At 41.5% G+C, this 27818-nt stretch overlaps 1 protein-coding gene across 1 annotated transcript in view; it reads right to left on the minus strand.

The window, feature by feature from the left end:
• Positions 1–5078: 5078 nt before the first annotated feature.
• PATJ (PATJ crumbs cell polarity complex component) overlaps positions 5079–27818 on the minus strand; it is a 335316-nt gene continuing 312576 nt past the window's right edge. The window contains 8 exon segments of the mRNA XM_074265778.1: positions 5079–7507; positions 8033–8156; positions 10056–10162; positions 11527–11631; positions 12376–12498; positions 15739–15776; positions 17182–17296; positions 27547–27633. Coding sequence (XP_074121879.1) covers positions 7361–7507; positions 8033–8156; positions 10056–10162; positions 11527–11631; positions 12376–12498; positions 15739–15776; positions 17182–17296; positions 27547–27633 — 846 coding nt within the window. The 3' untranslated portion in view covers positions 5079–7360.

Below are 27818 nucleotides of genomic sequence, written 5' to 3' on the forward strand. Positions count from 1 at the left end.
AGTAAGATCAGGAGTGAAACAAGGTTGCCCACTATCACCATTACTATTCAATATAGTACTAGAAACGCTAGCCTCGGCAATAAGAGCCAAGAAAGAGATTCAAGGAATTAGAGTAGGAAATGAGGAAATCAAACTATCACTCTTTGCAGATGACATGATGATATACTTAGAGAACCTCAAAGACTCTGCTAAAAAGCTATTAGAAATAATTCAGAATTTTAGCAAAGTGGCAGGAAAAAAAATAAATCCACATAAATTCTCAGCATTTTTATATATCACCAACAAAATGCAACAGCAAGAGATACAAAGAGAAATTCCATTCCAAACAAATGTTGAGAGTATAAAGTATTTGGGAATCCATCTACCAAAGAATAGTCAGGAATTATATGAGAAAAATTACAAAACACTTGCCACAAAAACAAAGTCAGATTTAAATAATTGGAAAGATATTAAGTGCTCTTGGATAGGCCGAGCAAATATAATAAAGATGACAATAGGGGCAGCTAGGTGGCGCAGTGGATAGAGCACCAGCCTTGAATTTAGGAGGACCCGAGTTCAAATCTGGTCTCACACACTTAACACTTCCTAGCTGTGTGACCCTGGGCAAGTCACTTAACCCCAGCCTAAAAAAAAAAAAATAATAAAGATGACAATACTGCCCAAACTAATCTATTTATTTAGTGCTATACCAATCAGACTCCCAAGAAACTATTTTAATGACCTAGAAAAAATAACAACAAAATTCATATGGAAGAATAAAAGGTTGAGAATTGCAAGGGAACTAATGAAAAAAAAGTCAGAGGAAGGTGGTCTAAGTGTACCTGATCTAAAGCTATATTATATAGCAGCAGTCACCAAAACCATTTGGTACTGGCTAAGAAATAGACTGGTAGATCAGTGGAACAGATTAGATACAAAGGACAAAAAAGGATACAACTATAACAATCTAATCTTTGGCAAACCCAAAGATACCAACATTAGGGACAAAAATTCATTATTCGGAAAAAACTGTTGGGAAAACTGGAAATTCGTATGGCAGAAATTAGATATGGATCCACACTTAACACCATATACCACGATAAGATTAAAATGGGTCCATGATTTAGGCATAAAGAATGAGATCATAAATAGATTAGAGGAACAGAGAATAGTCTCCCTCTCAGACCTGTGGAGGAGGAAGGAATTTATGACCAGAGGAGAGCTAGAGATCATTATTGATCACAAAATAGAAGATTTTGATTAGATCAAACTAAAAAGTTTCTGTAGAAACAATACTAATGCAAACAAGATTAGAAGGGAAGTAACAAATTGGGAAAATATTTTTAAAAACAAAGGTTCTGACAAAGGTCTCATTTCCAAAATATATAGAGAACTGACCCTGATTTATAGGAAACCAAACCATTCTCCAATTGATAAATGGTCAAGGGATATGAACAGACAATTCTCAGATGGTGAAATTGAAACTATTTCCACTCATATGAAAGAGTGTTCCAAATCACTAATGATCAGAGAAATGCAAATTAAGACAACTCTGAGATACCACTACACACCTGTCAGATTGGCTAAGATGAATGACAAATGTTGGAGGGGATGTGGGAAAACTGGGACACTGATACATTGTTGGTGGAGTTGTGAAAGAATCCAGCCATTCTGGAGAGCAATTTGGAACTATGCCCAAAAAGTTATCAAACTGTGCATACCCTTTGACCCAGCATTGCTGTTATTGGGATTATATCCCAAAGAAATACTAAAGAGCAGAAAGGGACCTGTATGTGCCAAAATGTTTGTGGCAGCTCTTTTTGTTGTAGCTAGAAACTGGAAGTTGAATGGATGTCCATCAATTGGAGAATGGTTGGATAAATTATGGTATATGAAGGTTCTGTAAGAAATGACCAGCAGGAGGAATACAGAGAGGCTTGGAGAGACTTACATCAACTGATGCTGAGTGAAAAGAACAGAACCAGAAGATCGCTGTACACTTCAATGCTGTATGAAGAGGTATTCTGATGGAAGTGGATATCTTCAACATAAAGAAGATCCAACTCACTTCCAGTTGATCAATGATGGACAGAAATAACTACATCCAGAGAAGGAACACTGGGAAGCAAATGTAAATTGTTAGCACTACTGTCTATCTACCCAAGTTACTTATACCTTCAGAAGCTAATACTTAATGTGCAACAAGAAAATGGTATTTACACACATATATTGTATCTAGGTTATATTGTAACACATGTAAAATGTATGAGATTACCTGTCATCGGGGGAAGGGAGTAGAGGGAGGGAGGGGATAATTTGGAAAAATGAATAAAAAAAAATAAAAAATAAAATAAAAAAAACCTATGTGCTCACAAGTGAGTCCATTTAATAAATAACAGGAATGAAGGCAGGGTCTCAAAGCATCTCATTTGGGTCCCCCAGCAATATCACAAAAAGATGATGGCCACAGCCAGGCAAGTGAGAGCCTGTTGATTCTCTCCAAAACCCATCTCATCTTGGTCTTTCCCATCATACAGATTCAAGCCTAGTAGAAGCCCTTGTTATCTTTCTCCTAGGCTAGTGGTGTCCTCCAAACTTTCCTCCACACCACTGCTGAAAACAAGACTCCTTAAACACAGATATGACCAAATGACTTCTCCACTTCCCACTCCATGCAAATAATTTCAGTGCCTCCCTATTGCATTTCGTGGCATCTGGCTCCCACCCACCCTTCAGTTTTATTTCCTATTATTCCCCTACATGTACTCTCCCTTTGGAGTCAAACTGTCTTTCCTGTTTTCTTTCTCAGGTTTTCTTTTGTTTTTTCCTTTTTGATATGATTTTTCTTGTGCAGCAAGATAACTGTATAAATATGTGTATATATATTGGATTTAACATATTTTTTACAAGAAAACCCCCAATAGACACAAAGTTGGACACAACTGAACAAGGGAGATGGCTTTCTGGTTAGGAGAAAGGGATATGTTTATAAACAAAGGTAATATAAAAAAAAGTATCGATAAAAATTTAAAAATTACATATAGCTGCTTTGTATTTACTTGTAATATTACATCTTCCCTCCATCTAGTAGAATGTAAACTTGAGGGCAAGTACTGCTTAATTTTTGTTTTTGTAGCCCTAGCACCTAGAACAGTTCCAGGTACTTAATAAATCTTTATTGAATTGAATTAGCCCTGATGCCTTTGGATCCTTGAATTATCAGAACATGAGCTCCTTGAGGGCAAGAACAGTGTATTAGCCCTTTTTTGAATCATCAGTGCTAACACAAAGCCTGGCACATCATCAGTGTTTGATAAATACTTGCTATCTTGATTTATCCTTTGTTGCAGATGAGGAAACTGAGGATCAGAGTAATTAAATGATTCATGTTGTGAAAAGCAGGATTTGAACTGTGGGCTTCCTGAAACCAAATTTAATTCTTTACCCATTAGATTGCATTGCCTCTTCCATATAGGTTCTTTATTTTTACCAGGAATAAAAATCAAATCCACTAGCTTATGTTTGGCAAAATTTCTCTGTCTTGAAAAATCATACCATCTTCCATTCTCTAATTCTATATTCTTCCCTCCTAGAAAGTTCAGCCTAGTAGTTTCCTGAATTTATCAGTAGCTTTGGAATTTTGCTTCCTTTTCCCAGGCATCCCTCAGCAATAAATTCAGGGAAACTATGGGGAAGACACTGATTAGTTTCCCCAGGGCTTTGAGAGCAAATGCTTTTGAGCAACTGGCCTTTCAAAACTCACTCCTCAATCTGCAGCAATGACATTTTCTCCATCCTTTTCTTGTCTAGATGATTTAGAAAAATGATAATCATATCCTGTAATCATAATAGCTGTATATAATATATATAATATATACATATATATATTATACATGTATAATATATATATATATATAATCATATAGCTGTATAGTATACACTGAAAATTCAACAATTTAATCTTTCAAGCCAATATGACTCTAATATATCCCTAGGCTGGGGAATGTTGGTTGATTTAGAGTAGGAGTAGGTTCTTCTGTTAATCTAGATGCTACAAAAAGTAGAGATTATCTAGAAGGGTAAAGAGGATAGGAAGGACTTGGAGTTTATGTCAAATAAAGATCAGTTGGGAAACTGGGGATGGTTAACCTGGAGATGAGGTCAAGCAGAGGTATGAGTGATCTTCAGAAATTAGAAAGACTTTCATGTGAAAAGGGGATCAGATTTATTTTGTTGGCACCTTGAGAAAGTACCAGGAGCAATTGATGGACTTTATCAATTTATGTTATTATAGTATCAGAAAAAAAATTCTTAACAAGGAGAACTGTTCCCAACTGATGGAAGCTGTTTAAGGAGGTGGTGGGTGCTCCCCATCTGAAGGTCTTCACACAGCCTGAAAGGCCACTTGTAGGACAGATTCTAGTGGGAATTTCTCTTATGTTGGATTGAAGTTGCTAGCTTTTGAGGTTCCTTCCTAGTCTTAAATTCTGTGAATAGGAATAGGCATTTTCATCAACAAGTACTTAAAAAACAGAACAAACACTACCACCAACTTTATTTAACCTTTTGGGTTCAACAAACCTTAACCTTCCAAGGTGAGTTCCATTTGCAAGGTCTCGGTTCCAAATGGGAAGTTCAAAGCCTTGTAGACAGCTCTCTCTTCCCATTAGCAAACACAATGGAGGAGTACCATGGTCAGAGCCTCTAGCACTAGAATGGAATCATTAAGACTCAAATTTAGATCCCATCTCAGGGGTGACTCTGGACAAGTCACTTTACCTATCCAAGGCTCAGTTTCCTTATCTGTAAAAGCTGCCTAATAGGAGCAACTATCTTTCAGGATTATTGTATGGAGGAATTGAGATAATATAAAGTGCTTTGAAAACCTTAAAATCCATAAAATAAATTATTAGATTAAGTAACTTGTGGCTTGGTCACCCAAATAGAAAATAAAAATTGTGATTATCACTGCTATCTCATTCTTCTCATTTTCTGTTTTAAGTCCCCAACTCCAACTTGTCCTTTTTTTTTTCGCCTTCTCTCCATCCCACCTACTTCCCTTCCAAATGAGAGAGATACACACTGGACACTCCTGCAACTCCTTAGTCAACTAAATCTTTATTTAGAATCTTTGGAAGTCATAAAATATCGGATCCAATGATATACATACACATTCAGCAGCTGCATTTCACGGCTTGCTTCCCATGACTCACCTCCCCCAAATCATTATTCTTCTTTAAACAAAAGTCCAAAGTTTGGCTAAAACCCAAAGTGTGGCTTTCTTCCAGAACTTGTCCTTCCTAAGTGAGAAGTACTTTCCCTTACTTCCCTACACACCATTACTGGCTTATTGGAAAGTTGCAATGTAATTTTTTTTTTTTTTTTTAATTTTTGGCAGGTACATAACATAGAAAGTGCAAGTTACAAGAAGCAGGAGCCCCACCCATCCCGGACAGTGTAACAAGGGCAAAGGGTCTCCTTTCCTTATATTTTCCTTTTACTGGGATACACATAAAAGGAGGAGGATGTGGGTGGAAAGGAATGGAACCTAAGACCTTGCAGTGTCTCCAAGGTACCTTTGGCAGTCACTCCGTCCTATGAGGAGGAAAACTGCTGAGGTCCCATTTTCCAGTATGATTTCTTCAAGGTGCATATCTAGTTTCAGGCCTGCCCAGCTGCTAGAGGGTCTCTGTGGATCCCGGAGGATCCCGAATTTGTTGCTCCTCATGCACTGAGCAGTCGGTTCCTACTAACACTGCGCGGCCAGAAATCCATTAGAAGTTTGAAAAGCAATCAACGCCAGATACCAAAGACGTTTCAGACATAAAATTCAGGCACTCTATGCTTTGGAATAGCCATGTAATATTCCAACATGTTAATGCACTTTGTGATTACATAGATTCAAAGAGGATTTTCCATTAAAATCTATCCTTATTAAATAACATTTTAAATTAGAGCCCATAAAATTTGCTTTTTATGACTTTCTGACCATTTACAAAATCGTGTTATGGTTAAATAACGCTAATCACTGACCTCGGTACTTATTCTTTCTAATACACTTATTATAGAGCTTGACAGGCAGCCAAGAGCATCGGCAGGCAAGCAGCCTCCCACCTCCCCCCACCCCTGTGCTAATAATGTACAGGACCAGTTTGAAAGGTTTTCCCATTTTTTTGTGTTTTTGTTTTTGAATTTGCATTCCATGGCGTGCAGCTCTCTTGCAATGGAGTAGCCTCTCTGGAGCTAGAAGACACGAGCAAAGCGTGATTGCCCTCCCCTCTCGTCCCCGGCTCGTTGATTAAATCGATTGGCGGCATCATGTGTCCCTTGTTTCCGGTCCTCACAATCTGCTCAGACAGAATGGCTCACGTGACGAGAACAGAAAGAATAAGAATTCTGGCCCTGTCCTCCCTAGAAAGGGAAGGCAACTGGGCCCAGCAGCTGACCTGCCACCACCGGATACGGCTCCCATGGAGCTGTCCAGGGGCTGAAGACTAGGAAGCCCTCCGTCTCAGGATGGGTTGGTGGAAACATGCTGGCTCCAGGGGAACTCTGAGAACCCCAATATTATCCTGCCTCGTTGACCTTCCAGAACACGAATCTGAACCGCTCCGGTGGAACAAAACAGCTTATTTGGGGAAATTGTCTTTTCGCGTTTCAGAATTGGTCTTCAGAACCCGGCTCAGAAAACAACTGGGGGATGGTTTGCAGAAGACTGTCCGTATTTTTGTCTTTGAGCTCACAAATTGACTCATTATAACCATCAAAGACTAACTCACAAAGACCAAATTGGAGCCATGTTTCAATGGTAAAGACTTAATGAGAAGAGTGCAGATAAAAGTCCCACAGGAGAATTTGCTATTTTATCATTTAGAGTGCTGGTAATTTAATTATACCACACGGTTTCCTCCTTGGAAAAATGATTAGCATTAGTAAATCAAGACGAGATGACGAGTTGCTCCGTGTTGGTTTCTGCTTATCAGCCGAGTTCTGACGACGCCATTCATCCTGTGTTTGTAATTCCAGGTGCAGCTGCTAGAAGGGGGATCGGGGGTGAGAAGCTGACCATTCAATATGGAAGGGAGGAAGACCAGAGTTTATTTCAGTTGGAGAAATTCACCACATCAGGAGGGGAGAAAGAGGAGGAAGATGCAGTGAAAAGAGAGAAATGACGATGATGATGATGACGATGGTCAGAGAGGATTTCTCTGCAGGGAGATGAAACGCGCTCTTTTCTGAGCCTAGAGGAGACACTGATCAGACTGAGGACTAATGTTAACTGATGCTTGGTTTTCACCCCAGCCAGGACTGTGCCTTGGGACAGACATTCGGCCCCAGCAGCAGCGGCTGCTTCGGTGATTTTGCCGCAGTGAGCTGCAGCTCAGGACAGCACGGTCAGGGTCACAGTTCCCCTCTGACGCTTCAGGATGGCCACAGCTTGCTCGTGAGTCACGCCTTCCAGGGCCTCCCCATTGACAGCCAAGATCTGGTCCCCACGCTTGAGCCTTCCATCATCTGCAGCTGCTCCCTACAAACAAGAGGCCACAGTCACCAATCTGGCCAGTCGGAGGGACCCATTCCTCTGGAGCCCCTAACTCTAGCTGGGCTTCATGTGAAAGGATCCTTTCAAAGGCCACTTAAGGAACTCTTTCCATATCACCTTTCCTTTGGAAAAATGCATGTTGTGGCCATTTTTGGGGGACATAGCAGAGGGGATTCTGAGGTGGGCTAGATGAGAGTCCCTTCTACTTCTGAAAAATCTGATTTCTGTGAAACTTCCCCCCCTTCCCCATACTGATCATGAGGTTCCTCCAGATGTGGTGCTACAGAGAAAGAACATAGGCTATGGAGTTGAGACCTCGGGTTCAAATCCTGCCAGTCATGTTTGTGTATCACATCCCCCTGTTCCTCAGTTTCCTTAACTGCACAAGGAGGAGTTTGGATCTAAATTCCTTTCTATCATGTGCCCAAGGTAAAGCACGATATTATTCTCCATCTTACTAAGGCTTTTTAAATTTTTCAAAAACCCACACGTGACATAGAAACAAAATACCTTAGCAAATATGGTCTTGACATAAATTGGCAGGTCACCATGGGGGCTTCCATAACCCCCCACAATACTGAAGCCCAGCCCATCAGTGCCTTTCTCCAGAGCAATCGTCTTTGGCTGAGGAGTTCTGGAAGCAAATGAGAAGAGGAATTAACAAGGGTTGTCTTTGCTCAGAAAACGTATGCCGTGGAAAGGAAGAAGGGAGAACTGAGAGGGACTTTTGCTTTGATGGAAGGATGCAGATTGGACAGAGCCTTTTCCATGAGGGGTCAGAGCTTTTGGGACCACCTCTCAATGCCAATTCAGGCTGGGTTAACCTATTGAGTAAAAGTAGGTTGTGATTCTTTCTAGGTCACCTATACTAGACAGGGCAATTTTTCAATTTCAGAAGGTAAACTGAGTCATGAGAGATAAAAATCACCCATCTAAAGTATCACATTGCCGGCTACTAAGCTCAGAAGCAGGAACAAAAATATGAGATGATCAATCTGGTCGGATTTTTATCACATTAACATTTTTAAGTGATTTTTGAAACTCTAAAAATATTTTGTTGTTTTGCATGATTGCACATGTCTAATATGCCTATATAACATATAGATCCTGTATAATAAGTATATCTGATTGCTTACTGTTTCAGGGAGGAAAAAAGGTAGAGAATCTGGAAGTTAAAAGAAACTCCCCCCCCCAACAACAAATATTAAAAATTGTTTTTATATGTAATTGGGAATAAAATATTAAAATGTGTTTATTTTTATTTATAAAATATTTTATTTTTATTTTAAACACGAGATATCAAATGAAATGGTTTGCATGTAAACAGAACAAAACACAAAGATTGCATAGAAATGGTAGATTTCTATGTTGCATGATTTGCTTTGCTTTTTAAGTGTCCTTTGGGTAGATATGAACTGAGCTGTAGTATCTGAGGCAGTGAACAAAGTGCTGGGTCCGAGTTCAAATTCAGCTTTGGACATTTACTAGTTGCGTGACCCCAGGCAGATCACTTACCCTCGGTCTATTTCCTCATCTATAAATGGGGATAATAGCAGCATCTACCATGTAAAGCTGCTGTGAGAAGCAAATGAGACAATATTTATCAAGTGTTTGCAAACGTTAAAGAGATACATAAATGTTAGCTCTTGTGACTATGATCACTATAAAGCGATGCACCAAAGGTCATGTAGCTCAGAAGCAAGATTTGAACTTGGGTCCTATAACTCACGAGTCCATACTCTTACCCTCGGACCATGATGAATAAATCTCATCAGTTTAGGGTACTACTCCTATTACTCATAGAAGGATTCATAGTCATGGTGTTGGGAAATGTGAAAAAACAGACCAAGTGTCTTGTTGAGGCTTCTGGGATTGGGCTTGGAAAAGGAGAACAACATGGGCCACTAAGGGAAGAGGGGGCTGCTTCTTTCACTAATAATGGCCAACGTTTCTATAGAGCTTTATGGTTCATCAAGTACCTCACATATGATCCTCTTTGGCTAACTTCTTACTCATCTTGTCGGGCCAGTGGTGGTCACCGGATCAGCATGGGGCTGGAGGGACCTCAGCGGCCAGCAAATCTAGACCCGCTCCCCCCAGGATAAGTCCCAAGGCACTGAGGTTTACAAAGCTCAAATGGTTTCCTAGAGTCAGCTAGTCTGCTTCAGAAACAAGCTTTTGAGCCATTATTTGTTGGCCACAAACCCAGTGCTTTCTCAATGGCATCATCCGTGTATAACTCTATAATCTAGAGCAGTAGTCCTCAGACTTTTTAAATAGGGGGCCAGTTCCCTGTCTCTCAGACTGTGGGAGGGCCGGACTAGAGTAAAAACAAAAGCTCACACTCTGTCTCTGCCCCTCAGCCCATTTGCCATAACTTGGTGGGCCGCATAAATATGCTCAGCGGCCACATCTGGACCACAGGCCGTAGTTTGAGAACCCCTGTCCTAGAGCTTGGAAGAATTATAGCCTGGATATTATCCTGAACTTTGCCAGCGTGGATAATCAGTACGGGCCAATCCCGATCACTTACTCTGGGTCTTCTGGGTGATGGTCGCCATCTAGGGAGCCAAGGTAATAACTGGCAGACATGCTTTCCAGCTGACTTGCAATGGCATTGATATTAGTATCAGCTACCACCTAAGAGAACGAAGAAGAAACTGGTGACTAGAAAAGCTTGTGCTTCCCTACAGGACACAGGACCAGGGATGCTCATGGCCCCAACCCCTTGCCTACCTTTACAACTCTCCCTTCTCCTTTCTGCCTCGTACCTGCCAGCTTCTTTTCAGGCTCAGCTCAAATGACACCTTCTCCTAGAAGCTTTTTTCCTGGTCATCGCCCATCCCCTGGCTCGCTCTTCTATTCTGGATATATTTTGTATGTCCTTGCTCTCTCTCCCATTAGTATGTAAACTCTTTGAGCTCTGTTTCAGATTGATCTGAGGCTTTTAATACCATGGGAAGTACACAGTTGGTGCTTATTAAATATTTAAATCCCATGAGACAAAGCCTCTAGTCCCTTTATCATGCCATTGATCCTTCTTGTGACTCACACTAGCTTCTGAACATCCTTTCTAAAATGCAGGAACTAGAACGCAACCTGACAAACACACTCCCTTTAAGGAAAGAACATTTCCAACCACTTAAGTAAATCTCATCTGGAAATATCCTATAGCTGGACAAAACAGACGGGGTCCCAAACAAAAGACTCCTGAAATCTTGTCTTAAAAAATAATTATTTTGGTTTGAGTCATAGCCCCATTTCTTTAACATTAAAGTTATAAGCCAGCAGTTTTGCTTCTTTCTTAGCCTATAAAACTATCGTGCGGTTCCCGATGAAGTGCGGCGATAACAATTGGACTTTGCGGGGCGCCTCGTCGGCACCGACTGCTGCCCCTCAGTTACTGACGGGCTCATAGAAATTGGAAATGTTGAAATAAAAGGAGAGGTAATTAACAGCAGAAATGCTTTTGACTTCCCAGTACATTTCCCCCTCTGACAGTATCCTGGGGCTACTGAGGCTGATAAATAATTGTCTGCTTTGCTCAATCACGTCTCCGTACCGGGAAGTTAAAGTGTGGGCAACTACTCAGGCTACAGAAAATGAGCATTACGCTTCCTCCCTTCTTTTAAAGGCAGAGGAAATTAATACATGGGGCAGCTCAGTCACAGTGTCTGGGCGTAAGGAAAGAACTCATTTCCCATTCGCAGCCAACCTGGGTTAACAAAAGAACATTGGAAGCCAAAAAGCTTGTTGATTTATCACGCGTAGCGAAGAGTAATTTTTCTTTCCTCGTTAGGATTTCGCAAAATCGTGCTCACTGCCTGGATGGGTGGCATTAAGGAATTTCTGAATAAAAATAATAATTTCTTGCTTTTCAGCCGGCATAATTCACGGCGGCGGCTTCCCGGCTGGGCTGTGCCGGTTCCTGCCAGTGATGCTCAATCTTTTCTGAAGGCCACTTATCTACCTATTGCAGCTGCGCGGCCCATTTATCACCGTACCTGCAGAATAATGCGCCCGTAAGCATTCTTGAGTAGATTAACAACATCAGCGTGAGACAGTCCATCCAGAGGTTGCCCGTTAATGCTGACAATCCGGTCCCCAACCTGGAAGGACAAAAGTGGAAAGAAATGACTATCATTAGGGAAAAATTTAATTTGAGGAGAATGCTGGAAATTCTTTGGGAGCTAGTGGCTTTTGTGCGGCTTCTGTGTCCCCCCCTCGGAGAATATGTGCCCAAGGAAGGAAGAGGAAATTTAATGATTCCAAAGAAGAATATTTTTTTTTCAGACTCATCAGAGACACGTCTTCACAGGGCTCAGATTTTATTATTAAGTCAGTGACGTGGAAAAATGACCCAGCACACGGCTTTTGCAAACTACTAATGAGAAGGCTGCAGATGGACACCTGCCGATAAGAGTGAGGGGTTCAAATTAGCTGATCGATAAAACCCTAAATAGTCACGGATCTATTTTCCTAGCTAAGTAAAGATTAGGTGGTAATAGGCACAATTTCATAAAAATCTTGCTTCTTGTGCTTAAGGAAAAGCTTATGGGGAGAGCCCTTTTCATCTAAAAATCAATTTTGAGCTGAATGAGTATATAAAAAAGGAAGCTACAAAGGAATGACCACTTAGGCCTTCCATCAAGGAAACTCTGATCCAAGCAATCCTCTAAGACCAACCAGTCTGCAGGATGCCCAGGAGTGACTTTGCCCTCAGTCTGTGGTTCAAGCGAGGAGGTTACAAGAAGTGGTCGGGGTGTGACGGTTGTGAGCGTCTCTCTTGCTCTGCTCCATCCCGCCGCCATTTTGCATTTTGAGTCTTTCTTGGTACCTTTTTCTTTCCTTACCTTGAGCTTCTGTGTGCGTGCTGCAACTCCGCTAGCTTGAATCATGGCAATAAAGATGGGAATATCTCCAAGCGGGCTGCCCTTTCCCCCTGCTATGCTGATTCCCAGGGCATCGTTCAGCTCCTGACAAGAGGGAGAAAAGAGTGGGATCCATCAAGCCGGACTGTGCCAGGACAAAGTGCCGGGCATGCAGCTTATTGCTGGCACCTCGTTAAGTGCCGCACAGGCGTACATCTACGTGTCTACGTGTCCTTGTTAAAAAAACTACAACTAAAAGTTCAGTTTCTTATAGAATGTCAATTCCTCTTTCCCCTCTGTATACTGAAATGTTTGTGTTTGTTAATGATTATGTTCAAAATACAAAAAAAGGCAGAAGAGCAGGAATTGTGGGAGGGGCAGATTCATGACCTCAGGATCAAAAACAACTTCTAAAACCCAAGACTTTGGCTAAGCCAGTGTGGTAGCTGATGGGCAGTGTGGTGCGGAGGAACTGAAGACCTTTGGTGAACTGCTGGCACTCTCATTTATGAGTCAGTTTCACGCCTTGGTTTCCCCATTTGGTATAACAGAAGCTTCCTATGGGTAAGCATTCTCTCACTTGTGGACTGATGTCTCCAGGGATAATGCCGTATGTGGCTCATCAGAGGAACTTAAATCCTTGTTGGTTGAAAGAAGCAGAGGAGGGTTGTGGGTAGAGCAGGAAGCCAGAAAGACCTGGCTTCAAACCCTTCCAAGTATGGAACTCACAGAAGGTCATTTAACCAGTTTTCTTATTTTTAAAAAGAGTGAACTGGACTCAGAGACCTTTAAGATCCCTTTTAGCTCTAATATTTATTTTTTTAAAATTATTTAAGATTCTATTCCCTTTCAGCTCTTAGTCCATGAGCCTGGGAATAAACAGGCAGGGTGGGAAGAGATCATTTCTCAGAACTTTTTCACTTTATATTCCCTCAAAGAGAGAAATCTACTTATGCTCACATCACTTCCTGGCTTGAGGAAATACTCTGAGGGGAGGAGAACACAGGAAGCACATGCTGGGTTTCTATCAGAGACCCAACTTCCAACCCTAACTATATGCTTCGATAGATATCTGCCCCAGAGAAAATCACTTCCAAGTCCTCTATAAAAGGAAAGAAGGTCTGTCATGGGGCAGGGTTCTTAATCTGGGCTTCCTAAATTTATTAAAATATATGAGAGAGAGGGAGAGAGGGGGAGAGAGAGAGGGAGAGATAAAGGGAGAGAGAGAAAGAGAAAGAGAGAAAGAAAGAGAGAGAGAAAGAGAAAGAGAAAGAGAGAAAGAGAGAGAAAGAAAGAGAAATAGAGAGAAAGAGAAAGGGAAAGAGAGAAAGAGAAAGAGAGAAAGAAAGAGAGAGAAAGAGAAATAGAGCGAAAGAGAAAGAGAGAGTAGAGAGAGAGAGTAGAGAGAGAGAAAGAGAGAGAGAGAGAAAGAGAGAGAGAGAGAGAGAGAGAGAAAGAGAGAGAGAGAGAGAGAGAGAGAGAGAGAGAGAGAGAGAGAGAGAGAGAGAGAGAGAGAGAGAGAGAGAGGAAGAAGGAGAAAGGGAGAATGTATGCTGAATTTCAATACAGTTTGTTTCTTTAGTAATATAAATACCCTTTTCTAAGTATTTAAAACCAAAATTTTGGGAAGGGATCCTAAAACACACAAAAGGGGAATGATCTTGGGATTGGAAGATTTCTCCTTAGGAAACTCTGTGGAAACAGGCTTGAAATGTATTCTCACATGATTAGTTAAGGCAGGTTCTGCACAAATTGTTCTAGTATAATACAAAGCAAATTAAATAAACATACTGATGGAGATGATAGTGTTGGAGTTCATATCAGAGAGACCTGAGTTCTAATCCAGGCTCAGACACTTACTAGCTGTATGACCTTGGAAAAGACACTTTACCTCTGTCTGCCTCAGTGTCCTTGACTATAAAATGGGGACATTACACCTACATCCCTGAGTTGTTATGAGGATGAGAAGATATAATATTGTAAGATGCTTTCCAAACCTTAGCTACTAGTGACTCCATTCATTTATTCATTCATTCATTCACTCATTGAAGACCCAAAGTTTGACATTATGGGCAGATGTCAAAGTAGCCTTCTTTTTCTAGGAACTCAGAACCCATCAGAGGGAATGAGATAAGGAGCAAAGACAATATCAAGGGCATCAGAGAAGGTAAGGACATTTCTAAGACTTGTATATTGGAGCACATTTGGGAAATCTTACTACAATTAGACTTTAAAGTGGGAAGAAATTGGAAAGGGGAAATAGAGTGGAGAATTTGGATCTTGTCTAACACCTGCATTTTACAGATGAATAAACTGAGGCTCAGAGAGACCAGCTGTTTTTAGCCACGTCATCTGGGCTGTAAGTGACAGGCTGTCTGACTCCGAGGTCAAGGTGTTGCCAACGGACTGTACTCGACCTGAGCCCAGGTGGAGCCACCCAAAAGCATGAGACCCATCAAGAGAATAATGAGGCGACATCTGGTTAGCTCAGGCTCTTCTCTAGGCGACAGTGAGAGAAAAGTCTTGAAAAGAAACTCCGAAGCAGAGAAGGCCAGAAGTTTGGCTCCTTCAGGAAATTTTGTGGCAAATGAACCACGTGCAGGAAGCAAACTCACAACGTGGCCCACCCAAGCCTTGGTGCTCCCAACTTTGCCTTGCCTCCACAGCAAACTGAGTTTACAATCATAGTTCCTCCAATTTTCAATTCAAAAAATTCAGTAGCTGTTTATTCATCACACATTTGATGCCAGGAAGATAAAAGTTTAGAGAAGATGAGATCCTTCCCCCTCAAAGTGCTAACATTAGTTGAGGGATAAGATGTCAATCCAAATAATGAGAATATAAAATGTCCCAGGAGAAGCCAAAAGTGATCCCAAAGCCAAGTAAAAAGCTTTGGTCGTAGTGAGTTTCCCTTCCCCAAATACCTTGAGCAGAGGCTGGCTGGCCACTTGTTGGGGCTTATGGAAGGGATTCTCCTTGGGGCACAGGCTAGACTCGAGATCTCTGCCAACTCTAAGATTCAACTAGCAAGCATTTCTTAGTACTGAAACACTAACAGGGGCCAAGTGCTCTGGGAATACAAAGACAAAACTGAGACTGTCCAGACCTTGCATTCTCCCTATAGTATAAACAAAAATAAAATAAAATCTACAGGATGACATTGGTAGTTTGACACCGAAAGTCTGAAAGGGAGGTGTAAAGCAAGGTGTTGTGTGAGGCCCGAGGAGGAAGAGGCCATTTCTGATTGGGGGTGGATCCAGAAGGGATCCGTACCAGAATTGTCAAAGTGCTCCCTGGACGCAAACAAGAGACTTGGAATGGCTGCAGGAGGTCAGACTGACTTACCCTTATGATCTCTACAGTTCTTGGGCCCACATCAGCTCCTGCTAAATAAAGAAGCACAAAGTTAACTTTCTTAACTAGGAGACAGTTTAATGAAGAGATAATAATGATAAGTAGAAACTGCCTGGTCCCTTTCAAAAGCCAATCTTTAGTAGCCACTTTTTCTCAACAGTCCAACGCTGCTGTTCAGTCATTTAGTAAGATCTGACTCTTCAAGACTCCCTTTGGGCTTCTCTTGGCAGATAATTTGCAAAGATATTACCATTTCCTTCTTCAGCTCATTTTACAGATGAGGAAAGTGAGGCAAACTAAGTGTCCACTAAGTGTCTGAGGTCAGACTTGAACTCCCAATTCCACTCTGCCAACTAACCAATGAGGAACCATTGACCATGGACTGCGCCTGCAGTTACAAGGAAAAGAGTTTGGCTAGCGATGGGTGGATATGAAAACACTGCACTTGGCCGCTAGATGCTTGAGTGTGTCACGGAAGTGGGGAGAGGGAGAGAACTCACCCAGCTGACCTTGAGGTTGGACCCTTTCTGACCATAGGAAAGAATCTTTTTTGTTGTTTATTTGTTTGTTTGGGTTTTTTTGTCGTACTGAATTGAAGACTGACCTACTAGTACAACATGCTTTTTTTTTTTTTTTTTTTAATCTATTTAAAGTGAACTTCTAGCCTGCCTCTGGCAATCGATCTCATTTTGCTTGTGTGGCTATAGTGCACAAGGCAGAGTATAGAAGGGACAGTGGGTCAGCCTTGGAGACAGGGACACCAGATTATAGTCCCACTTCTGACCCATTCTAGTCTCAGGGGAGAGCAGTATTTAGGCTATCCATTTTATGGGGCAGGAGGAAAGGGTCCTGGTGTCATCATGTGAAAAAAGGGCTTTGGAACTACTAAAATGTCAGCTGCTATTCATTTTTAATGAATTCTGTCCCTCCCTCCTTCTTTATCCTTCCCTCTTTCTTTCCCTTTCCCTCCCTTTCCCCCTTTCCTTCTCTATCTTTCTTTTTTCTTCTCTCCCTCCCTCGATCCTCTCCCTCTGCCTTCCCACCTCCTTATTTCTCACTCTCCCTCTTTTCCTTACCCCCCTCTCTCAAGCACAGACTGATGACCCGCTTCTAATGACCTACAATTTCTTCCGTTTCTCTGTGTGAACTGCTTTAATATATTGGTTTTATTTTATAAGACCTCTGGGGATTTTTTTCCTTCTGTTCCAAATGCTTCACTGCTTTAATAAAGTGGAAGAAATATTTCACACTGAAACGGTCTGGCCTTGTTTACTGTTGGTAGACCTAGGAGAACCCAGAGCAACAGGTCTCGAGCTCGAGGCTTTGGACCAAAGATTTGGACCCAAGTGAAGCTCTTGCCCCAGCGAGGAGATGACCTGAAGACTTTCCACTTCCTTGTGTAGACTCACACTTCCCCGGCAAGGCAAACCATACCTGAGTTTCGCTGGGAAGAGTCCGAGGTCCTCTTGGTGCTAACCAGGTTTTGCAAGCTGGTGATGACGGGAGCCAGGGAAGGAGGAAAACCACTGCGGACACTGGATAGCCCCATCTGCAACGAGAAAAGTAGCCAGACTGAAAAATTTGGTCCTCACAATAACCTGTGATATAGGGGATGCTGTTAAGTATTTTGCAGAAGCATGATAAATGTGCAAATATGTTTAGAAGAATTGCACATGTTTAACCTGTATTGAATGACTTGTAATCTAGGGGAGGAAAAAAAATTATGGAACACAAGGCTTTGCATGGGTGAAGGCTAAAAATTCTCTTTGCATGTATTTTGAAAAATAAAAAATTATTATTAAAAAAAAAAGCATTTTGCAGAAACTGAGGTTTAGGGAAATATAGCTATTAAATGTCAGAAGAGAATTGGAACTCATGACTTTCTCACTCTGTCCAAGGCTCTTTTGACTATGCCACCTAGTGGGTCAATGTGGTACTGCAACAAGAGGCTTGGGTTTAGAAATTGGAGGGTCCAGTTTCTAAGTCCCTTTAACTACTTAGCTGCTGGTGCATTTTCAGTTCTCCTTGCTGGCCCTCAACTATCTCATTTGGAAAATGAGACCTCAGAAATGAGAGACCCAGAACACAAGCTGAGCATTCTTGCTGTCATCCAGGTTTCTGTTTCTTCTCCATCAGTTTGGGAGAGAGTGGGGATGAGAGCGGGCACAATCTACTGGAAACTTTGGGACAAAATGGGGTCACTTGGCCATGCCTACAATTCCAAGGAAGATCAGGTCTTCATGTGAAGGAGGTGAAAGAGACAGGTATGGGAAGGTGATATGTGCTGAGGAAGGGAGAAGGGAGATGTCATGGCAGTGGCCCCCAAAACTTCTCCATTATTTCTTTCTTTTTCTTTTTAAATCTTGAGATCCAAATTCTCCCCTTCCTTCCTCCCCCTTCTCCTACCCACCAAGAAAGCAAGCAATATGATATCAAATTATACATGTGAAATCATGCAAAACATTTTCAGGTATTAATTTGTAAAATTAAGAAAAATTATACTTCAATTTGCACTCGAGAATTAATCAGTTCTTTCTAGGACAACAGCATTTTTCCCCCAGTTCCAAAGGATGGCAGAACTGTCTTAGATCACAGTATTGATCAAAGTAGCCAAGTCTTTCCCAGTTGATCATTCTTATAACATTGCTATTACTGTTCTCAATGATTTCCAGCTTCCGCTCACTTCATTTTGTATCAGCACACATAGGTCTGAAAGCACCCCATCTTGTCACTTTTTATAGGACACTAGTACTCCAAATCATAGGCTACAACTTGTTTGGTCATTCCCCAATCGATGAGCATTCTCTCAATTTGAAATTCTTTGCCACCGCAAAATGAGATGCTATTAAAAAAATTTGTACATGTCTTTGGGATAGAGACCTAGTATTGGTATTGTTGGATCAAAGGATATGCACAGTTTTAAAGCCCTGTGAGCATAATTCTCAATTGTTCTCCAGGAGAAGAGGTAGATCAATTCACTAATCCACCACCAGTTTATTAGTGTATCTGTTTTACTCTCAACTCTTCCAGCTTTGTTCCACAAGACTTTAAGAAACAAGAAAATGGAGTTCTTTTAATTTGCCTTTCTCTAATCAATAGGTATTTAGAACATTTTTTTTCATATGATTATGAATAGCTATTATTTCTTCTTTTGAAAACTGACCATTTTTCAATAAGGGAATGAATCCTTTTTTAAAAATTAGTCTCAAAAAAAAAATTAGTCTCAATTCTATACTCAGCACATATTTGAGAAAGAAGATTGCTATCAGAGAAACTTAGTGGGAATTTTTTGTTATTACTTGATTGTCTACGGTACTTTTTAGCAAAATGTAATTTCCCTGTTTCTTTTAATTTAGGTCTATTTTTGTTTTGCTTTGTCTGAGATTATGATTGCTCCCCCTGTCTTTTTTTTTTTTTTTTTTTTTTTACTTAAGCTGAAGCAAATTAGATTCTGTTCTAGTTCTTTATTTTAACCCTCTGTGTGACTTTCTGTTTCAGGTGTGTCTCTTGTAAACAATATATTGTTAGATCCAGGTTTCTAATCCATTTTGAAATCCACTTCCCCTTTTATGGGTGAGCTCATCACACTTATTCACAATTCTGATTAATAACTGCATTTCTTTCCACCATATTACTTTATTTCTTCTTCTTTTTCTCTTGTTATGCTGTTCTTTCTCAAAAATCTCTTTTGCTTTTAACCATTGCCTTCCTTCATCTGCCCTGCCTTTTATGATCTCTGTACTATCCCAATCCAGCTTCCTACTATTATCACCTTTTCCTCCTATTTCCCTATTGAATAAATTGGATTTCTATAAACCATTGAGTTATTATATATATATATATATATATTATTCTCTCTTTAACCAATTCCAATTAGAGTCAGGTTCAAGCATTACCCACTCCGATTTTCCTTCCACTATAAAAACTCTTTCTTGCAAGTGCAAGGAAGAGCATTCCTTTATATGAGAAAATTTACCTCATTTTACTTTTCCCTTTCCCCTTCTCACACTGTATCCCTTTTCCTCATCCCTATGTTTGTTTTGTTTTGTTTTGTTTTGTTTTTTAAATCATCCCAACATAATTAAATCATAGCCATACCCTATGTCTATGGAGACTACTTCTAACTTGTTCTAATAATGATAAAGTTCTTAGGAGTTACAAGTCTCATCCTCCCATTAGGAATGGAAAGAGTTTAACTCCACTGAATCTCTTATGATTACTTTTTCTATTCATCTCTGGTCTTTTCAACACAAAGGCTTGGAAATCCTCGATTTTATTAAATAGCCATTTTTTCCCAAAGGAATTTGTATTCAGTTTTGGTGGTGAGCTATCCTTGGGTTATAATCCCAGCTCTTTTGTCTTTTGGAATAAAAGCCTTCTGCTCCTTTATTGTGGAAGCTACTAAATCATGTGTGATTCTGACTGAGGCTCCATGATATTGGGATTGTTTATTTCTGATTGCTTGTCCTGGGAGCCATGGGATTTAGCTATAAAATTTCTGGGGAGTTTTCTGTTTGGAAATTTCTTTCAGGGGGCGATTGGTGAATTCTTTCAATTTATATTTTTACTTCTTGAATCTAAGATAAGAAGACAAATTTCCTTTATAATTCCTTGGAAGATGATATTGAGACAGTTTTTTTATGATTACAGCTTTCAGGAAGTAGATAATTCTAAAGCTGTCTCTCCTCAATCTATTTTCCAGATCAGTTATTTTTCCTGAGATAGTTCACCTTTTGTTCTATTTGTTCTTTTTTCTTTGTGTTATTGTTTCTTGAAATCTCATGGAGTCATAGCTTCCACTTGCTCAGTTCTAATTTTTAAGAATTTATTTTTAATGAATTTTTGTACCTCTCTTTCTATTTGGCTCATTCTGCTTTTAAAGTTCTTTTTTTCCAGTGAATTTTTGCATCTTTTTTTTTTTTTTTTTTTTTACCAACCTCTTAATTCTCTTTTCATAATTGTCTTAAATCCCTCTCATTTTTTCCTTTGCTGAGGCAATTGGGGTTAAGTGACTTGCCCAGGGTCACACAGCTAGGAAGTGTTAAGTGTCTGAGATCAGATTTGAACTCAGGTCCTCCTGACTTCAGGGCTGGTGCTCTATCCACTGTGCCACCTAGCCGGCCCCACTCACCGCTTTTTTAAATTCTTGGTTGACTTGGGTCCAATTAGCATTTTTCTTTGAAGCTTTTTTATACAGTTGTTTTATATTGTTGACTTTTTCTGAGTTTATATCATAGTCTTCCCTGCTACCATAATAGCTTTTTGCAGTCAAATTCTTTTTTTTTTGTCATTTGCTCATTTTTCCAGCCAATTTCTTGACTTTCAAGTTATCTTATGGGCTCTGTTCATTCAGAGCTAAGGAGGAAATGTCCCAAGCATCAGCCTGTTTTCAGAGCTAGTTCGTGGGAAAGGTGGGTAAAAGGGGGTAGGAAAGTCTGCAACTTTTTGGTGCTTCCAAGATTGTATGATGTAGAGGAGAAATATGGCACAGCTCTCCTGTTCTTCACTCTGGTCTTTACTTAGGAAGGGTCCTAAGGTTCCTGCAGCAACAAGCAATAGCCCTCTTCTTTGTTTTGGAACTGTGATGAGAGCCTTTGTTCCCTTGTGATTGACTACAAGCACTCCTCTCCTTCCTGAACCGCCGATGCAAAATTGTTTACAGACAATAGAGTTACCAATCAGTGCCAGCCAGGAAAAGATCCCTCATAATCTCTTTCTGACCGGTTGTCCAGCCCCCTTTACCATCTCTGGGCTGAGAAAATTCCTGAACCTGCCACTGCACAGATAGGCTCAAACTAAGTTCTTCCTCAGTGCAACAGCCCTTTCCTTCAGAGCTCCTAAGCTATCTTAGACTTGAAGCAGATCTCGTTCCAATGGCTCTGCTGCTCCAGAATGTGGCTTGAGGAGTTGTTTGGAGGGGATTGTTGGGAGAGTTTCTCTGGGTCCCAGTGTGTACTCTGCCATCTTAGCTCTGTCTCAAGTTTCAGTCATGAAGCTTTTCTTGATCCTTGATCCTGCACCTAATAGTGTTTTCCCTCCACAAAACATCTTGGGTTAATTTTGTTGCTATTTTGTATACCCTAACAACATACTTGTTTTCCTTGTTACAGTGCTTACAGTGCTCCTCGAGCACAGGGGCTATTTTACTTTTGTAGGAACTTGGCCAGGCTTGCATGCTGTTGTTGTTCAGTCGTGTCTGACTCTCCGTGACCTCAGTTGGGATTTTCTTGGCGGAGATACTAGAATTGTTTGCCATTTCCTTTTCCAGCTCATTTTACAGATGAGGAAACTGGGGCAAAGTGACTTGTCCAGGTTCACGCAGCTAGGAAATGTCTGAGGCAAGATTTGAATTCAGGAAGATGATTTCCCTGACTCCAAGTCTGGCACTCAATGCACTATGGCCTCCCCCCGCTGCCCTATCTGTATGCTTGGCATTTCACGAAGGTTTTCTGGTTGACTGATTTGATCCCAGAGGGCAGAACCAAGAACAAAGGGTGGAAGATCAAAGAAGCAAATGCAAGTTTAATGCCAGGAGAAGTAATTCGGAATGTTCCGAATGGGGAGGAAGCCCTCCAGAGCTGAGCTCTCTGCCCTGGGAGATCTCCCAGACTACTGACTTGTGGAGAGAACAGCCATTTTTCACGCGGCTTGGTTTAGATGGGAGCGGGGACACCTTCTAATGTTAAAAATTCTCTAAAATGTCCCCAAAGTGAGCAGGACAGTACTTGCCTTCAATAGCTTGTACCGAAGCAAAAAGCGTTTTGAATCTACTCACCACGGCAAAGCACACAGAAAAGAAAGCCGTCCTCACTCCCAAGGTGTTTTTATATTCTACTGGGAAGCAATGTGTAATGTGTAGATAGATACAGAATCAATAAAAAAAAGAAAGTACCCAGTGATTGGGGGGAGCACTGGCAGCTGGTGAGTGGGTCAGAAGCAGCCTTGTGGGCAAGGTTGTGCTTGACTTTCCAGCAGGAAAGAGAGCATAGAAGTGAAGAGGAGAGAGGGAATTGGGGAGCACTAGCATAAGGACTCATAGAGGGAAGCTGGAGTGGGGAGTGTGTGTGTGTGTGTGTGTGTGTGTGTGTGTGTGTGTGTGTAACAGAAAGATCAGCTTGGATGGATCATAGAGAGCAAGAAATGGAATAATGAAGGGGGGGACTGGGGCTAGGGTGTAAAGGGCTTGAAAAGCCAATGGGAAGAACATCTATTTGATCCAAGAGGGAATAGGGAGCCACTGGAGTTTATAGAGGAGGAGAGTGTTACGGTCAAATGGGCTTTTAATGCTTAACTTTCTTTGATATTATTTGTTTTGGAAATTGAGCATTTAAAATGCCTCAAAGGAGAAGTCTTCAGATCATGACCACGTGCTGGGCACCCCTCTTGTTGACAGGAATAAGTTGGAGGAACACGAGCACCAAGAAATGATATTTTACTTTTCTTTTTCTTTTTTTTTTGCTTTTTACTTGTTCCTTTTTTTTTTTTTTTTTTTTTTTTTTGCCTTACTCATTCCCAGCAGGTGGGGCCCCAATACAGGATTATGAGACCCGAGTTCAAATGCAGCCTTGGACACTTACTAGCTGTGTCACGTGACTTTTATTTACCCTAATTTCCTCAGCTATAAAATGGGGACAATCAGAACATCTGCCTCCCAGAGAAGTTGTGAGGATCAGATGAGGGGATGTTAGAGAGAAAGTTACACTGAACACAATGGCTGGCACACAGTGGGTGCTCAATAAATGCTTATTCTTTCCTTCTCCCTTCTTGTAGTGGAATAATGTTACAGATGGAAAGATTTCTCACTCCACAGTGATTTCTCTCCACAAGAGCTAAGGTTGTGAGGGTCCCTGGGAAAAGCCACATCTCTCTAGATCAGCAAAGATGCACGGAGACTAAAGGGAGGATAAAAGGTGTTGGAGAAGAAACTGATCACTGTGGCCCTGCAGCCTCCACGTTGTTAGGAGTACGGCACCCTAGACTACTCTGAACCATGATTAAGGAACCATGACTGAATAACTGCCTGCGCAATGACTTGATGCAGGTACATCCAGTATTTTTTAAAGTAAAAGCATGGCAGTTATATATTTAAAAGTTGTTAATTACACTTTTTCTCGATTATATTTTGTCTCAGGAATCTCTGGTGAGAGGGTTTGCTCTTCCCCATAATCTGTTTTATGCTTTGTTGCTTTGGAATTCTTAGAAATCGAAGTAGGGCCCACCGGGAGTAGCAGGAGATCACCAAAAATAAGTCCCAGACTCACTAGGGAATCACATATTTAGAGATGAGAGGGAACAAAGAAGCCGTGTAGACCAGCATACACATTTTAAAATAGGGAAAAGCGAGACGAAGACAAATAAAAGAATTGCACAGAATCCTAGCATTTCAGAACTGGAAGAAACCCCAGTGGCTACATGTGCAACCATAACCCCTGAAGGCGGACCACCAGAGTGAACCTGAGAAGTGACCACATCACCGCTGCTTAGAGAGCTCTGGAGAAGGGGAAGCCATCATCTCTGAAGGAAGCTCATTTTACTCTGAGGTAGCTGTAATTATGAGCATGTTTATCCACTTCTCAGCCCTGACCTGGTCTCTTTCAAACTTCTACCCAACACTCCTGTTTCTGGAACAAAAAGAACAATTCTAATCTCCCTTCTGAGGATGAGATAATCCTCACACACTGGCAGAGAGTTATTATGCTTCCTTCCCAGCCCCTGGCCTAAGTTGGAAAGGCAAAACCCAGCAATCTCCTTCTTCCCCCTCCCTGGCTGCTGCATTCTAAGGCTATGCAACTAGACTTGTGAGTGACTACCTTTATTTCAAACCCTTCCTTGTCCTAAGAGCTTTGTCCCAAGTGACACAGGTTATGGTCAGGATTTGAAGTCCAATCCAGTAGGATGCAAGGCTTTCAAAGCCTGAGATTCCAAAGTTAGTATGGTTTAATTGCACCAGCTTCTTCCTCCACACTCCTGCAGGAAGTAAATATTCCCCTGAAAAAAGCCCATAAGGTCACCAGCATCTTCTGGTTCTGTTTGACCTGGGAAATCACAAGCTTCTCAGGTCCTTGTCTGGCTGCTGCAGCCCCAGTCTGGCCCGTTCCCTCGGAAAGGCAATGAGAGAGAGCAGGCGGCCCCACCGAATCCCTTTTATACAACGAGAGTCATTGTGGTTGTCAAAATACGCATCCTGTTCTCTGGGAAACTCTCTTCAGCAGGCTCGGGCCATAAAGGGGGTCCTCGAGACAGCCATCTCGAAACAGCTGCGGGCTGATAACCATGGAAATGGGGTGACCCCTCTCCCTGCAAATAGCTCCTGCAGCCCTAAAACAAAAGACCGTCTATGCCCAGGCACAGCATGGAGTGGATTAGCGGGCTCAGGACGGGGAGGAGATACAGTTGAACTGTCTACCGCCAGCATTCATAGCCAACCATGGGAAAGAAGGTGCAGCAAAGGGCTTTTTGTTTTTTTAAGATGATGCTTATTTTAATCTTACAGAAAAGAAGCCCGACATATCTGCCAGCACGGCAAGGAACGCCGGTCCACAAAACCAGGGAGAAGCTGGCATTCGCCACTCCCCCAAGAAGGACTCATTAACTGCCCTCGCTCTTCACAAGTTAGCTTGACGGCAAAATTTCATTGAAGGACCAGAACAATGCTGAGCTAATGAGGGTCAAATTGCCACCAGATGTTACCTTTTTAATAAACACAGCTGTGTCCAAATGCACTCAGGCAACTCAGCCCCAACTGGGGAGCACAGGAGAGTGTTTCGAGGAAAATGTTTGCCGGCAATAAAGGGCCCAGAAAAATCGGCGAATTAATAAGCCCCTCGCTTTTATTTTCCATCCCTTTGCATTTAAGACTCACCGAAATAATATGGAACTCGGGGACCCGAAACACATTTTATAGGAAATATAAAATCCAAACAGCCAGAGGTTTTAAAAGCCACTGTTATTAAATTGGGAAAGCTGTGTCAGTCAGGAGAGAAGAAAAGAAAAAGGAGGCAAAAGGATTCGATGAAAGGACAATCAGACATGAGACTGGGCCCTCCCTTCTTCTAGAGGGAGTCCCAGATCCTTTCCGGACCTAGACCTAGGACCTTAAAGTGAACATTCATAGTCCACCGTATCTTACAAGCGTGTTATGGCTCAGTTGTAGATAGACATAGAACTTCCGAGGGGGGAGGCCAGTCTATAGCTGACCTACAAAATGCCCCCCAAAAACAGAATCCAGTCACAAGACTTCTGGCAAAGGGAAATCCGCTAGCTCCCAGGCCGCCCACTTCTCTGGTGCATCACATTTAAGTTTTTTTTCCTGACATCAAGCCTCATTTGGCTCCTTGCAGCCTTCCAACCTAATGCTTCTCACGGTGTCCCTGGGGGCCAAGCAGAGGGAGCGGGATCCCTCTTCCATGTAACAAATCTCTGCAGATGAAGATAATGTCCCTTCTTGGGGCAGCCAGGTGGCGCAATGAATTCAGGAGGACCTGAGTTCAAATTTGATCTCAGACACTTAACACTTCCTAGCTGTGTGACCCTGGGCAAGTCACTTAACCCCAGCCTCAGGAAAAAAAAAAAAAAAAAAAAGATAATGTCCCTTCTTAAGTCTTCTCTAGGCCAAACCCACTCCACTCCACCCCACCCCAATTCCTACAATCTACTGTTATGTCAAAGTCAAAGTCTTCACCATCTTAGATCTCTACTAGATGCCCAAAAAAGTAATTTATTTTTTGATGTCAGGAATTGTTTTCTATAACAGCATACTAAAAAAGATGATTTCATGGGAAACTAGAAGTCGATTATGTTATTCCTTTTAAATATATTTATAAAATTATCCTGCAACTTTTTTCTCCACATTTTTCTTCCCACTCCGCCACCTAGAGAGGGCTACCATTAGATATAAATAAGTATATCTATCTAGATTGTGTATGTGTGTGTGTGTGTGTGTGTGTGTGTGTGTGTGTGTGTGTGTGTTTAAACTTATTCGGAATACACTTCTATTTGTCAGTTCTTTCTTGGGATGTAGTTTCTTTCTTCATGTGTCCTTTATAGTTAATTTTGGTATTTATAAGCAAAATGATTGATTTTTCCAAAGTCTTAAAGCAAAATTGCTGTTACTGTATACAAAGTTCTCTTGGTTCTGCTCATTTCATTCTTCATAATTTCATGTGAGACTTTTCATGTTTCTCTAAAATCAGACTAAAGTACGCCTCCTCTGTCCATGGACAGGATGACCCTCCTAATGCGGTCTGAGATTACATGAACCTCTTTGGTCAGGTGCCAGGTGACCTTACACTGAACATCCAGTTGCCTAAAACCTCCACATCTTTCTTAGGAAAAACAGTCTAAAAACACCACCCCTCCGTCTTGCATTTGACAAGTTGGTTATATGAACCTAAATGTAATTAGTTCATTTAGTCCCATCCCTCCTCCCCAACCCCCCAAGCTCAATGAAGTTGATAGTGCAGGAATTATTGTCCCCCTTCTACAGTAGAAGCAAGCAAATGAAGAAGAGGGAGGCAGCTCTTGAACCCAGGTTTCTGATACTAAGGCTGGGGTCTTCCTTCCTTTTTCTAGTAGGATTCATTCAAATTTCCATCAGAAATTCCTTCTTCTCAAGCCCTGGCTCTATACCTTAGTCTTAAAGGTTTGCCTGGGTCCGGATCATGAAGGTTAATGACTTGCCTAAGATCATACAGCAAGTATTCCCAGAGTCTCTCCACAGCACTCCCCTCCCTCCAGATTAGAGACGCCCACCCATGTCTTGTCCATGACTATTAGTCATCCTTCAAGGTCACCACTCACCTGGCTGTTCTGAGAGGTTTTCCTTGATGAGTACCAAGAACCAGCCTTTAACCTTCCAATCTCCAGCTGCACAAGGCCTTGAGCACACTTAGGATGAAAAAAAACACAGAAAAAACCATCAGGGGAAGGCTATAAGCTTGCTTGGTGCGTCTGTGAGCCAATGCTCCCTATCTGGGATAAGAATCATCCCAATGGAAAGTAACTTCTTTAGGGTAGCAACTGCTCACTGCTGCCTCTTATCCCCATTGTATAGAGCTTGGAACACAGCAGGT

Source organism: Sminthopsis crassicaudata, chromosome 4 (assembly GCF_048593235.1).
Source record: "Sminthopsis crassicaudata isolate SCR6 chromosome 4, ASM4859323v1, whole genome shotgun sequence".
NCBI lineage: Eukaryota > Metazoa > Chordata > Mammalia > Dasyuromorphia > Dasyuridae > Sminthopsis > Sminthopsis crassicaudata.